Here is a 14,229-nt window from a genome sequence, read left to right as displayed (position 1 = left end):
GCAGCCTTAAATAGAAAAAGAGGTTGCAAAAGGATAAGCCTCTGGACCATACTGTTGACAGATCAGTAGATGTCCTCCTCTTTTAGCATCTCCCCAATTTTCTACCCAGTTGCTGAGCATCTCCCCAATTCTCTACTCACCTGCCAAGGTACTTCTTAAAGGACCAATATAGAAGAGTGGCCCAGTTCACCACTTACTTACGTTGAATGGCTGCAGTGCAGATACAGTGAGTTTGAAGAATATGTCATTCTCCCAATCCCAGCTCCAAATTCAGTCCTCAGCTACAGAAAGAATGCTTAATGAAAGAGGAAAAATTTCTCTTCTACATTACTTCGAAATGACTCTTCTTCCCAGTTTGCTGCCAGGGCAGACATAACCTTTGTGCTTTTCTCTATTTAAGTGAAGGGCAGTTTTACATAAAAAGAAAGTGCCTGGGGAACACAAGGCTCCCTCTAATCAGAAGAGCTGCTAAAGGCAAGTAGGTTTCATAGCCTGAACCCCAGCAAAGCAGTGACCCAGCCAGTGCCTGCAGCTGTGCTTGTGCAGGTTGTGTTTTTGCATGGCAGTGCCTGGCTGGGGCTCCTTCCTTGAGTCCTGTGGTTCTGGCTTCAGGTGTGGGGGAGGGGAAAGACCCATCCATCTGGAGGAAGGGCTGGTTTTTTTCTAAAGAACATAGGATATCCTGAATTCTCATAGCGGCTCTGATGTCACCACAGCGTTAGAGTTTAGTGAAATCGATTCCTGTATCATCACTCCCCTCCCATCAAGTACACAGGCCTTTTCTGTTGTTTTCGGGATGTCTCATGAACCCAGAATTGCCCCCAAATTGGGCGCAGCAACCTGCTGTCAGCATACCTTATTAGCTTTTGTGAGTCTACCTCAATTACATTTTCCTCTAACATAGAGCGTGTGCAGCAGGAAAACAAACAAACAAACAAAAAACACTCTTGATTTGGAGTCAGCAAATTTAGCCCAAATCCCTCTTTGCTGTCTATTACCCAGCTAACCTTGAACAAATTTCTTAACCTCCAACTTTTAGATTGCTATCATTTAAAATGGTCATGATTACAGTACTGACTACTTCACAGGTTGTAGTCGAATTAAAATGAGATAAAGAAAATGAAAAACATGTTGTAAACTGTGAAGTTTGTATAAACATAAGGTGTTATTAATCTGCTACTGAAAAGCCCCCACAACCCAGCAAAACTGATTTTCCTGATAATAGTGTCACAGAAAATAGGCACTAATGGAACTGTCAAATATTGTAGAATTCTATCCAATATATTCGCCTACAAAAATCATCCATAGTAATTAGTAATTATATAGTGCATTATGATGTGTTTTATAGCACACATTATCTCTTTAATACTCACAATTATTCTCTGAGGTGGATATTATTATTGCCATTTTCCAGATGTGGAAACTGAGGCAAAGAGCAATAAAATGGCTTGCCCAAGGTGACAGGGCCAGTAAATGGTAGAAATGCAGCTTAGCCTGAGCCTTCCAAATTCTCCTAGGTTCTTTGAACTACGCTACACTCTTCTTCAAAGTAGTCAGTAGTCTGACACTTTATAGCAAGAATTTTCCAGAACACATAAGGCTAATTGACTCAAGCTGTAAGAAATAGGAAACTAGTTTCTCAAAGTGAGTTTTATGCTTCTATTTCTGGAACAGTTTTGATCCTCCTAACTTTGCAGTTGTCAAGATGAGAGGGTTTCATTTTAACATGGAGTAGCTATACTTCTGCACAAATAAAGACAGCCTTCAATAGCTAACATCTCAGGTACTTTCAGAAGAAAGCTAAGGACTTGCTTTCTCTGCCAGGATCATTATACAAGGGTGAGTCAAAAATTATCCGCACACAGCCTCATACATTATTAAACTGTAGAACATACGTTTTGAGCAAAAGTTTTGTAAGAAAATATTACCACCCAAATTCTATCATGCCTTAAAATTGCTGCTTATGAAGAGAAAAAGTTACCAGATATATCTGACTGAATAATACCAACATTTAGATCTGTCTTGGGTTGTGAAGTTTTCTGTTTGTGATTTTAAAACAATGCCTTGGCATGAGAGCAAAACACCACTCTTATATTCCCTAGGGCTGAAGAATTTTCAGTAGCTGGTGCTTCTGGTCTGACTTTTCACCATCAGCTTTTATGCCTTTAGATTACAACTCATCCCCACAAGTGAAGCAGTATTTGATCCTTGGCTATGGACACGGCTATTAAGACAGTCCTATTCACGATGCTTTTCCTCTTCAGTTCAGCAAAGAGCAAAAGCAGTAGAGTGCAGAAGCAGCACCTGGGTCTCAGAGCAAGGAGGAACTTGCAAAAGCATCACAAAAGGACAAAGATTGATACAGTTTCTTCACCTGCCAGGTACAATGTCTCGTCCTGCCCACAGAAGACCAGCATACCATAAAATAGTAAGATCTTTTTATGAACATATTCTCAAAAAGATTCTTTTTCTACTTTAGAGAAAATGTTTTCTTGAGTGATTTCTGAATTATTTTGAAAGGTGATGCTATTAAGTAGACTTTTTCAGTGGAGCAAGGAAGTATTCGGTGGAGAGAATCATAAATGACACTTCTGGGAGTAGCTACAATGATCTCTGACATACTGTGAGAGGGTAATCAACTCCTTATATATATTGTAAGGTTTTCTTTTCTGACTAATTAGATCTACAAAACAGTCAAATTTTTCTTTTGTCTCTAACAGAAAATGTGAATAGAGTAAGCAATTCTTTGTATTTCATACTTGTAATTTCTTGTATTTCGTACTTCATGAAATAGAAAATGAAATGTATACAAAATAGGTGATTATGTATTACATTAAATAGGAATAGGTCATCAAAAACTCAGTATTAAAAGATTGCCTTTAAAAACATATTTTCTAGTGTTAAGTGTAAGTGATTATTATTGTGATTTGGTGTGTGCTATTATCTTTCCTGTATATTTCAAGTTCAGAGTTACTTTTGGAAGAAGCCTTAGAGGACTGAGACGGGGAGGGTGGGGGGGACTCAAGGGAGGGTGGGGGGGAGTCGAGGGAGGGAGCGAATACGGGGATATGTGTATAAAAACAGATGATTGAACTTGGTGTACCCCCCCAAAATAATAAATAAATAAATAAAATTTTAAAAATAAATAAATAAATAAATAAATAATACAACAATTATTTGAAGATTAGATTGGATAAATATTGTTTTTTTATCCTCTTTTATTATAGTTTGGAGACATTCAGAAGTTACGGATGTGAAAACATCATTAAGTTTAAAGTGCTGTTAATTATTTCAGTAGACTGGTGGGCATTGCATACAATTAAGTAATTTCAGGCATGGACACTTAGAATTGTATGACTAACCCATGCACACCCCAGTTGGAAATGCCTGCAGATGCCCCTTCTGGCATTCTGGAACCTTTATTTCTTTTTATGTGGGGCTCTAAAATGCTAAAAAATACATATGTGGTTCATATTGCACCTAAATCTCTTAATTTATATATTAGTTAAAACAAATTTTTATCTTGATATATCTAAAACCTCCTGAAATAATTACTAGTATTCTATTTTTCATATATGAAAATGATTGCTTTTTACTGTTTTTAAAGCTGTGAAGATAAATTTATGTTGATCTCTCTTGTGATTAATTTGAGACCCCAATGGACACGTACTTCAAGATACAGCCTTCTGCCATGAAGCAATTATAATTAGGTTCTTAGAAGATTTAAATAAGAACAGAATTAAAACTGAATACATAATGACCCTTCATTGATTTGTTTAACAACATTTTTGTTTAAATCAGTAGCTTTACATCCCTGGTTTCCTAATAGAAATATTAACCTACTCATTATTTTCCTATACCTGAATTGTGTACATTAATGTCCTTAGTATAATGTCAATTAATGTATATTCTATACACATTTATGACATTTTGATTTATCTTTTCAACATAAATTATGTCCATATGTGTCATATACTATTTAGGTTCTTTTTATTTAAAATTTATTTAGTTATATTAAATATTCTACCCAATTAAAGAAATATATTTGTCATGATATAAACCCATACATAAGGGAATGGACATTCATGGTATTGGGCCAATTTTGGAAGTATTTGGATCAAAATTATATAACTTTTCATAGAAGCCACTTTGTTGAATAAACTATTTTATTGGTTTTCTGAGCCACTTCTGCTTGTTATTTAAGAAAAACAATTGAATACATATCATCAAGCCTTATCTTTCCCTCCATATTATGCTGCACAAGATACCTGGGCCCGGAGGTAAAGACACCTCTTCTAACTTGAAACCCATATTTGACCTTTCATGAAAAAACAAGATTTTGCACAAAATAAGATTACTTTCAAAGTGGTACCCCTTCCTACCTCCCTCTCCCATTCACCTCTACCACAACCAGTGCCTTCTTTTGTGCACCGCAGAGATAACTGCTGTGTCAGAGGGGAGCCTGCAGTCTCAGACTCCACCCTGGCTCTGCCAACTGCTGGCTAGTTGGGCAAGTCACTCATTCCTCCTGAGGCCTCTTTCCCTCCTCTGTAAGGCTGAGAGAACTGGATTAAATTATCTTTAATATCCTCTTTTCTTCATATTCAATAGCAGATGCCAAACAGAGAGACTTTTTTAAAGGGATTGATTGAGCTTTGCATTTTCTTTTGTCCATATTTTCAACACGTGTTTGATAAACTAAGCCCAAGTTATCCTCAGTTTTATTTTTCACTTTTAATTTACTCTGAAAAATAGTACATATTTTGGAGATCTATACGAAAAGTGCAAATTCTCCTTTTTTCTCACAAATTGGTTGCTACAGTTGGGTTCAGCCTGAGGGTCTCCTTGGCAGACCTGGGACCCATTAGGGATTGTGCAAACTCATGAGAGGTCTCACCCAATTATTCCTTCCAACTGAAAACATGGTCAGCATATGCCAAAAGCCATTCTAGAACAATAAGAATTTATATATGAGCAATCAGTATTTTTAAAAACTTCTTCCATGAAAACACATTGCAAGTTATATAATATAAGCAAACGCATAGCAAGATGTTCTTATGTTAAGAAATTTATTTCATAGCTTCCCCCCCCCTCCCCCCCCACCCCAGCCGCACTGCAATGTATCCAGATATGGGTACAATTTTTTCTCAAAAGTGAAAACTGTTGCAGTTATTAGTGGGGGTGGCGGTGGAAGAAATCAACAAATGATCTCAAAGGCTGCTTCCAACTAGAAAATTTTGTAAAAAGAAAGAGTAGTATATTGTTTGTAAGTTTGCCTATAACATGAGACTATCACTTTTTCCCCAGAACAAAGATCTGTTTGTCCTCACCTATGGAGCTCTGGTTGCCCAGCTCTGTAAGGATTATGAAAAAGATGAAGATGTGAATAAATATTTAGATACAATGTGAGTAGAGGTCTTTCATTCTTGTGGAATGTAGTTGGTCTTCCTCTTTTGACTTCTCTTGCTCTATTTTACCAGCTTTTCTTCTGTTTCAGTGAATTGCGTCTAGAGCTGAACATAATTTCTGACAACTGCCATTTGGGTTGCCATAAAGCATAAAGTAATAGGAAGGGACTTTTAGTCCATGCATATCAATCATGCAGTGTTCTCTTTTTCGTTAGAAACCATTTCTTTGCTAGCTGTCTATAAGCAAAGGATGTGGTAAAACTGAAATTGTTCTTTAAACAATATGGTGGATCATCAAATCTGATTCTTTTCAGAAGTCTTCTAACATAATTCCTTCCAGTGTAGATATGTGCTTACATAAGCATAGACCATCTATGGAAGGACCTGCAAAAACTGCTAATGGTAGTTGCCTGAGAGAACTGGGAGGAAGGGGATTATGGGTAGAAGGGAGATTTACTGTTTCTTGTGTAGTGTTTTATTATTTGAACACTTTTACCATTACTATGCTTTACTTAAAAACATATTAAATAAAGAAGCCAATTGCTTCCTTTTAAAATAAAAGTTCGTTCTCTGTTATTAATGGACATTTCTCCTGCACTAATTCAGCCTTTAATTTTCAAAATAATTAATGATCATCAGGTTACTGCCTAATAATAAAATATCTGTTAATATATTTTGACTCTCTTAATTACAGATCCTGCAAAGGTCTCTAACAGGGCAATGACTAGAAAACTTGTACCAGTTAGACGATTTAGTTAGACAGGTTGAGGAGGAAATTTAGCATAATTGAGCATTTTAGAGCTCTTTAAAAAGTTCACTGTATTTTCTATTGAAATACAGAAAAAAGACAACATTAGGGAAAGCTTGAAAGATTTTTTTGAACCCTTAGTTTCCTCCCTTTCTATATGCTTATCCTTTTTCTATTGGAAAGTTCTTTTTCGTTTTCCTATGTCCTGTGTTTATTTTGATCCACACACTTTTTTTTTTAAATTTCTTCTTAATTAGTCAGGACCACTTCCTCAGCTAAACTGTAACAGTGGTAACTTATTAAGCTATTTTATATTTAGGTCACTCTTAAATATGTGATAAAGCATTTTCAGAAGTTACATCATTTTATTTAGCTTGTTAAATTTCCATTGTTGGGCTTCCCTGGTGGCACAGGGGTTAAGAATCTGCCTGCCAATGCAGGGGACATAGGTTCGAGCCCTGGTCCAGGAAGATCCCATATGCCGTGGAGCAACTAAGTCTGTGCGCCACAACTACTGAGCCTGTGCTTTAGAGCCCACAAGCCACAAGTATTGAGCCCACGTGCCACAACTACTGAAACCCATGCATCTAAAGTCTGTGCTCCACAACAAGAGAAGCCACCGCAATAAGAAGCCCGTGCACCACAATGAAGAGTAGCCCCCACTCTCTGCAACTAGAGAAACCCCACATGCCGCAATGAAGACCCAATGCAGCCAATAAATTAATTAATTTTTTTTAATTCCATTGGTTTGTGGAACAGCAGCATAAAATGAAGAGACTCATTTATTTGACCCCTCCAAAAAATACCTTTGGTTAGCTACTTGGGTGCACATTCTAACAAGTGTGAATGAAATATTAGTTAAAGAATGCATTTTGAGAGGCTGTAGAAATGCCTTGCCTTAAGAAAAACAATAATTCACATTTGGATTTCTTTAATAGCTTCTGCTAAGAGCATCTTGCATTTTTAATTTGATATATAAAATATCTACTTTGCAGAAACATACCCTTTGACCAAAGCAAGATATATACATGTACTGTACTGACCACAATGTTCTGCCTTTCCATCACCATTCCCAGTGGCCGAGTCTGCAGACATGCACAGTAATTAAAAAACACTGGAAATGTTTTTTCTAAAATCCTGGTACAACTATCTCTATAAAAGTTTTTTCAGTGTGAACTTCCTGGCTAGAATCACAAAGAGCGTTTTTCTTGGAAGGCAAGTAAGCTAAATGGAATATTTGTATCCACTCAGAAATATAAACAGATAATCTTATAGATTTAGTAAATCACTCTGACAACAAATCCATCTCCCTCCCTCAGTTGACTGGTCACGGAATATCCACACCCACCCTTTTCAGACCCTATGGAGCAAATATTGCCCCTACAGACTGTGATGTCTTTGATCTTGTTGGGCCTTCTGTTGCTCCATTTGGATTATTTCGCTAGTCCATGTACTGTGACCAATTTTGTGGCGGTGGTTTGGCAAAAGCAGTCTTCTTTCTTTTTATTTCCACCATTAAGGTCATAATTCCTCAACTAGATTGAAAGTTTTCAGGTCTATCTTGTTGAAGGTGTCTGCTCAGATGTATTACCACATCTCAATAAAATGCTTTCAGAATTGTGCTTTGGGTACTACTCAAGCCATTCGCTGTGGGATGGAGCTAACACATCACACAAATACCTTCTCCCAAGTCCCATAGTTTCAGTTTCAGAATTTTTAAAGAAATGAATTTTCTGAACTTTGCTTTTTTTTTTTTTTTTTGCTCTTTTCACAAAACTTCAGTGTTCCAACTGCTGAAAACTACAATGGCAAAAAAAAAAAAAATTGATTTCTCTATCCCCTTCTCCCTCTCCTTCCGGAGCCCACCCAGACATGCCTGCTTTCCTACCATGATCACTAAGCTAAGAAAAGAATGAGATCTAGGTACCACACCTGTAGCAAACAACAAGTCAGCTAGACCTTCATTCTGTTTCTGACAACAGCTAATGATGAGAAAGCTAGTTGCCAATGAGTCACATTAGGCTCCAAACACCAACCTCTTTTAACTTTAATTTACACTGTCAAGTCCAGGCCAGCCTTGACTCCTCAGACTTTTTTGCTTGTTGGAGACCAGTTAACACTTCCTGGATGGGTTGTTCTCTGCATCTGTGCTCTGTGGGACACTTAGTAAGGAGCCCACTGCCGAATCACGATTTGACTTGTCAAGTTTGGTTTACTTTTCTATTTATTTACAAAAATGCTAAAAGATTAATCCAATCTTAAACATCGAGAGACTTCACTAGTTACTCAAAGATTATTTTCTGAGCACACTCTTTCCTTCCTCCACAGGGGATACGGCATTGGAACACGGCTGGTAGAAGACTTTTTGGCTCGATCGTGTGTGAGAAGATGCCATAGTTATTCAGAAATCACAGACATAATTGCCCAGGTAAATGCATTTTAGCTCTGGCAGTGTGTTTTGAAAATCTCTGATTCGTCCTGAGTTTGGTGGTTTTCTGCTCTGATTGAACAGGTTCCATCTGTATTTGTTACTAGGTGCTAAGAGAGGGGATTCTGATCGAAAAGCATTTTATTTCTGCACAGAAATAAAGCTACTGTGGACAGAGATAAGTGCTTCCAGGCTTTTAAACATCTATTTATTTTTCTGACCACATGGTATGTATGGAGTGTATGTTCCACACTGAGGAAAATGTTTTGAGAAGGTAAACAGAAGGGAAATGTAAAAGGCAGCCTTATAACACATATGCCCCAAACTAATTTCTTTGTATAATCATTTTCAGCACATGGAAGGAGGTAATTTTGGCTCTCTCAGAGAATATTGTTGTAGCCATTTCATTCCTGGAACAACGTTTTTCCCTGAGAAAAATTAAGCTTCCTGTTAGTGTATGTGCTCTAAGAACTTTCACAGCCCTTGTATATGAGAAACAACTTCGAATCATCCAGCACTAGCTTAAATTTCTTAGATACAAATAAGACTGGAAAATGCATCCTTAGCCAGAATTCATGTAATCTGCAGACCTATGGTTATTAACCCAGCGTTGTTCATTTGTGGGAGCCCTAGAAAGCATGCATGGATGTGAGAAATTCATGAAGTCCGGTATATGCTGCCTCCAGGCTCTCACAACTGACCAGTTAAGTCAGTCTCATTCTTCTTTTCTCTCCTGAGCCTTAATATTATTATACATTGTCATACCGACTCTTCACATGAGTGGCGATAATGGTTCTATTAGCACAAAGTGCTTTGTGATTCTAAATGCAGTTTTACATATTTTTTGTCTCATCCTTACAGTATTTCTGTGAAATAGAGTAGGAGTTATTGTCCCCATTTTCCAGGTAAGAAAACTGAGTCCCAGAAAGAATATGATAAAAATTGAATACAGTATATGTGAAAAAAATGTATACAATCAAAAACACAATCCAAATGAAAGATTTTCTCACTTATTGTTATTATAACTTTCATTATTTCGTGGCTAGTGAATCACATCGTTGAAACTGAAATCCAGGTCTTCCAGTCCTAGTGCAGTGAGTTTATTACACCACTAAATAGGTTAAAAAATTCTCTTTCCATATTTGCATAATGTAACTAAGATCCTAAAGCAGTAGTTTAAAGATGAAATAATTTTTCACTAAACCAATTCTATGGGCAATACTACAAGAATACTGTTTTAATGGAAAGTAAATATTAGAAATATATAAATGTAGATTGTTATGTTCTATTTTTGTTTAAAAAAAGCCATTTGGTTTTTGATAAGGATTGCATTGCATCCTTAGATCACTTGGTAGTATGGACATTTTAACAACAGCAAGTGTTCCAATCCACGAATATGAAATGTAATTCTATTTTTTATATCTCACTTAATTTTTTTCATCCATATCTTGTAGTCTTCAGTATACAAGTCTTTCACCTCCTTAGTTAGGTTTATTCCTAGGAATTTCATCCTTTTTTCGGTGCTATTATAGATGGAATTTTTCTTTTTTTATTTTTGAGGGGTGATAGTTCCTTGTTAGTGTATAGAAGGAATATTGATTTTTGTATGTGGATTTTATATTATGCAACTTACTGAAATTATTTATTAGTTCTAACAGTTTTTTTGTATAGTCTTTAGGGTTTTTTGTATATAAGATTATATCATCAACAAAAAAGAGATAACTGTACTTCTTCCAATCCAATTTGGATGTGTTTTCTTTCTTTTTCTTGCCTAATTGCTCTTACGGGGATTTCCAGTACTTTGTTGAGGAGAAGTAGTGAGAACAGGCATCCCTACCTTGTTCCTAATCTTAGAGGAAAAGCCCTCAATTTTTCACCATTGAGTATGGCAGTGGGGAAAGCATAGCCTCTTCAACAAACGGTGCTGAGAAAACATGCAAAAGAATGAACTTGGACCCTTATCTTACACCGTACACAAAACCAACTCAAAATGGATTAAAAAACATAAGACCCAAAACTCAAGGACTCCTGGAACAACTGTAGGGAAAAGTTTTATGACATTGGTCTTGCCAATGATTTCATGGATACGACGTCAACACACAGGCAGCAAAAGCAAAATAAGCAAATGAGATTACATCATACTAAAAAAGTTCTGCACAGTAAACAATCAACAGAGTGCAAAGTCAACCTCAGGAATAGGAGAAAATATTTGCAAACCATTTATCTACAAGGGATTAATCTCCAAAATATATGAGATTCCCATAATTCTAGTTAAAAAAACTAATAACCTAATTAAGAAATAGGCTACGGACCTGAACAGACATTTCTCCAAAGAAAATATACAAATGGCCAACAGGTATATGAAAAAATGCTCAAAGTCACTAATTACCAGGGAAATGCAAATCAAAACCACAATAAGATTTCACCTCACACCTGTTAAAATGGCCATATTTTTAAACTGTTGTTGAGGATGCAGAGAAATTGGAACCTTTGCACACTGTCGATGGGAATACAAAATGCAGCTGCTATGGAAAACAGTAAGGAAGTTCCTCAAAACATTAAAAACATAATTACCATATGACTCACCAATCCCTCTTCTGGATATCTATCCAAAAGAACTGAAAGATATTAGTACTCCTATATTCATCACAGTGCTATTGAAGATGTGGAAAGAACCTAAAAGTTGATCAACAGGTGAATAGATAAAGAAAATGTGGTCAATACATACAATAGCATACTATCCAGTCTTTAAAAAGAAGGAAATTCTGCAATATGCAACAACATAGTTGAAGCCAGTTACAGAATGACAAATAAGGCATGATTTCTCTTATATGAAGTATCTAAAATAGTCAAATTGCAGAATCAAAGAGTGGAATGATGGCTGCCAGTGGCTGGGGGGAGGGAGAAATGGGGAGTTACTACTCAACGGGCATAAAGTTTCAATCAAGCAAGACGGATGAGCTCTAGGGGACTTCCCTGGTGGTCCAGGGGTTAAGACTCTGCGCTTCCAATGCAGGGGGCGTGGATTGATCCCTGGTTGGGGAACTAAGATCCCGCATGCCACAGGGCACAGCCAAAAAAAAGAGTAAAAAAATGAATGCGCTCTAGAGGTCTGTTGTACAACATTGTACCTATAGTTAACAAAAACGTACACTTAAAAACGTGTTAAAAGGGTAGGGCTCATGCTAAGTGTTCTTACCACAATTGAAACAAAAGACTTAGCTATAAGTTATAAAACTAAGAACATATACAACATCCACTTTTCAAATATCTCTTCTCTAAACTTTGTCTCTCTGACCTTTCTGATGTCATGTAAATTCTTGCTCGCCCCTCCCGTCCTCAATGAACTCGGAAAAGATCCACTTTCACTCCTATATGAGTCCTTCTTATTAATGAACAGAATATTCCATCACCCTCACCCTTCTCTTGTGCAGAGGGGCTGTCTCTTGGCCTTTGCCCTTTCCTTCAAAGGCCTGATTTCCTCCCTCTCGATCATTTTCACTTCATCAGCAAAGTGGGAATGATGTCACCCAATTCAAGAGCATTTTAACACAGATGAAGGGTCAGACTTTATACTCACCCACTGATTCTTTGCTTATAATTAGCAGCTTTTGTTAAAAGATTTGGCCTCCAGCAGCATTATCTCATTAGTCCTGTGAACTCTCCTCGGAGGAGGCAAGTGTGAACTGTTCCAGAGCTGGTGTTACAGAGAAGGGAGGCAAGGTCAGAGGAAGTTCAGATCGTGCCATGCTGCCCGCGGAGCACAGCGGAATCAGAAACAGAGCCCAGCAGTGTGACTTCTGTTTGGCTGCCCTCTCAGGCCGTGCACTTGTACAGAACACTGTCACCATCCTTCCCGAGAACCTACTGTATACCCTGTATACCTACACACTGTGGCTTCCACAGAACTCACGATTGTTGGCCTGGTTCCAGAGAAGGAAAGAGAGAAAGAGGATGTATATGAAGGGAACTGACTAGATGAAATCTATGCCCATATGAGTGAAGCGATTCTTGAAGGGCTGATTAGCGAAAGGATGCACATAGCAACAGGTCTCCTGACTCTATGCCCTACTCTACACTCCTCTGCCTCTGAGAGGAGACAACTGTGTGACTTCGGGTATTATTAACATCCCCCTCTCTCTTGTTTTCTTCATTTTGCCTTTTGCACAGGCCAGATTGTCACTCTATCACTAGGCTTCTGACCAGTTCTTTCGAAGGGCTTTAACCTTAAATTGCGCCTTCTGGAGGTGTGAGAAGAAATCTCATTCCAGAGACCAAATCACTGATCCAAAAAATCTTTAGTGAGCCTTACATTTTTTTTTACACGTACAGAATATTCAATAACAGAATACACATTTTTCCAACATTCACCAAAATATACCACATTCCAGGCCATTAAAACACATCTATTTTTAGATTCCGCAACTAAGCGATATCATAGGATCTTTCTCTTTCTCTGACACTTCACTCAGTATGACAATCCCTAGGTCCGTCCATGTTGCTGCAATTGGCATTATTTCGTTCTTTTTAATGGCTGAATAATATTGCATTGTATATACTGTAATATTCCATTCCTCTGTGGATGAACATTTAGGTTGCTTCCAAGTCTTGGCTGTTGTAAACAGTGCTGCGGTGAATATCGAGGTGCACGTATACTTTCGCACCATGTTTTTCTTCAGATATATGTCCAGAAGTGGGATTGCAGGATCATATGGTAGCTCAATTTTTAACTTTTTAAGGAGCCTCCACACTGTTCTCCATAGTGGCTGCACCAGCTTACATTCCCACCAACAGTGCAGGAGGGTAGTCAGCCTCACATTTTGTATAAAAAAAGAGATAGGCTAATTCTAAAGTCAACTTCTTGCAGTATTAAAATGTATCCCATTTTAAATGTGATTTTACCATATACAAGTGTACTTTTTCTGGTTCATTGCAGCCTCAAAATACAACTACAAATTTTAAATAAGACATAATTTATAAAAAAAATTGTCACCAGCATTATAACGTATGATATGCAGCAGCATATGTTTTAAAATGTGAGTAATAGAGAGCCTTTCTTCAGAAAAGCTCAAAGTAATTCCCACCTATTATCTATTTTTTCATTACAAGAGCCTTGTGAAATAAAAACGGCATCTGTCATTAGCCTCATTTTATTGATGATGTAATTAAGACTTAGATGATGTCACCATGAACGCATAGTAAGAAAAGCCAGTTTGGTAGGAATGTAAATTGGTACAGCCACTATGGGAAACTGTATGGAGATTTCTAAAAGAAAATTAAAAATAGAACTATCATAGGATCCAGCAATTCCACTCCTGGGTATTTACTCAAAAAAACGAAAACACTAATTAGAAGAGATATATGCACCCCTATGTTCATTGCAGCATTGTTTACAATAGGCAAGATATGGAAGTAACCTAAGTGCCCCTCAATAGATGAATGGATAAAAAAGATGTGGAATAAACACACACACACACACACACACACACACATATGTATATAGGAATACTACTCTGCCATAAAAGAAAGAATAAAATCTTGCCATTTGCAACAACATGGATGGACCTAGAGGGTATTATGCTAAGTGAGGTAAGTCAGACAGAGAAAGACAAATACTGTATGACTTTACTTATGTGTGGAATCTA

The 14,229-nt window shown here is 37.2% G+C and overlaps 1 protein-coding gene across 1 annotated transcript in view; it reads left to right on the top strand.

The window, feature by feature from the left end:
• The first annotated feature begins 2,386 nt into the window (after positions 1-2,386).
• The window catches only part of TRAPPC3L (trafficking protein particle complex subunit 3L), a 36,233-nt gene continuing 24,390 nt past the window's right edge, over positions 2,387-14,229 (top strand). The window contains exons 1-3 of the mRNA XM_057739396.1: positions 2,387-2,428; positions 5,308-5,405; positions 8,485-8,584. Of these exons, the coding sequence (XP_057595379.1) occupies positions 2,387-2,428; positions 5,308-5,405; positions 8,485-8,584 (240 nt within the window). The remainder of the gene's footprint in view (positions 2,429-5,307; positions 5,406-8,484; positions 8,585-14,229) is intronic.

Source organism: Hippopotamus amphibius, chromosome 6, assembly GCF_030028045.1.
Source record: "Hippopotamus amphibius kiboko isolate mHipAmp2 chromosome 6, mHipAmp2.hap2, whole genome shotgun sequence".
Taxonomy (NCBI): domain Eukaryota; kingdom Metazoa; phylum Chordata; class Mammalia; order Artiodactyla; family Hippopotamidae; genus Hippopotamus; species Hippopotamus amphibius.
This window is presented reverse-complemented; position numbering and strand designations above follow the sequence as displayed.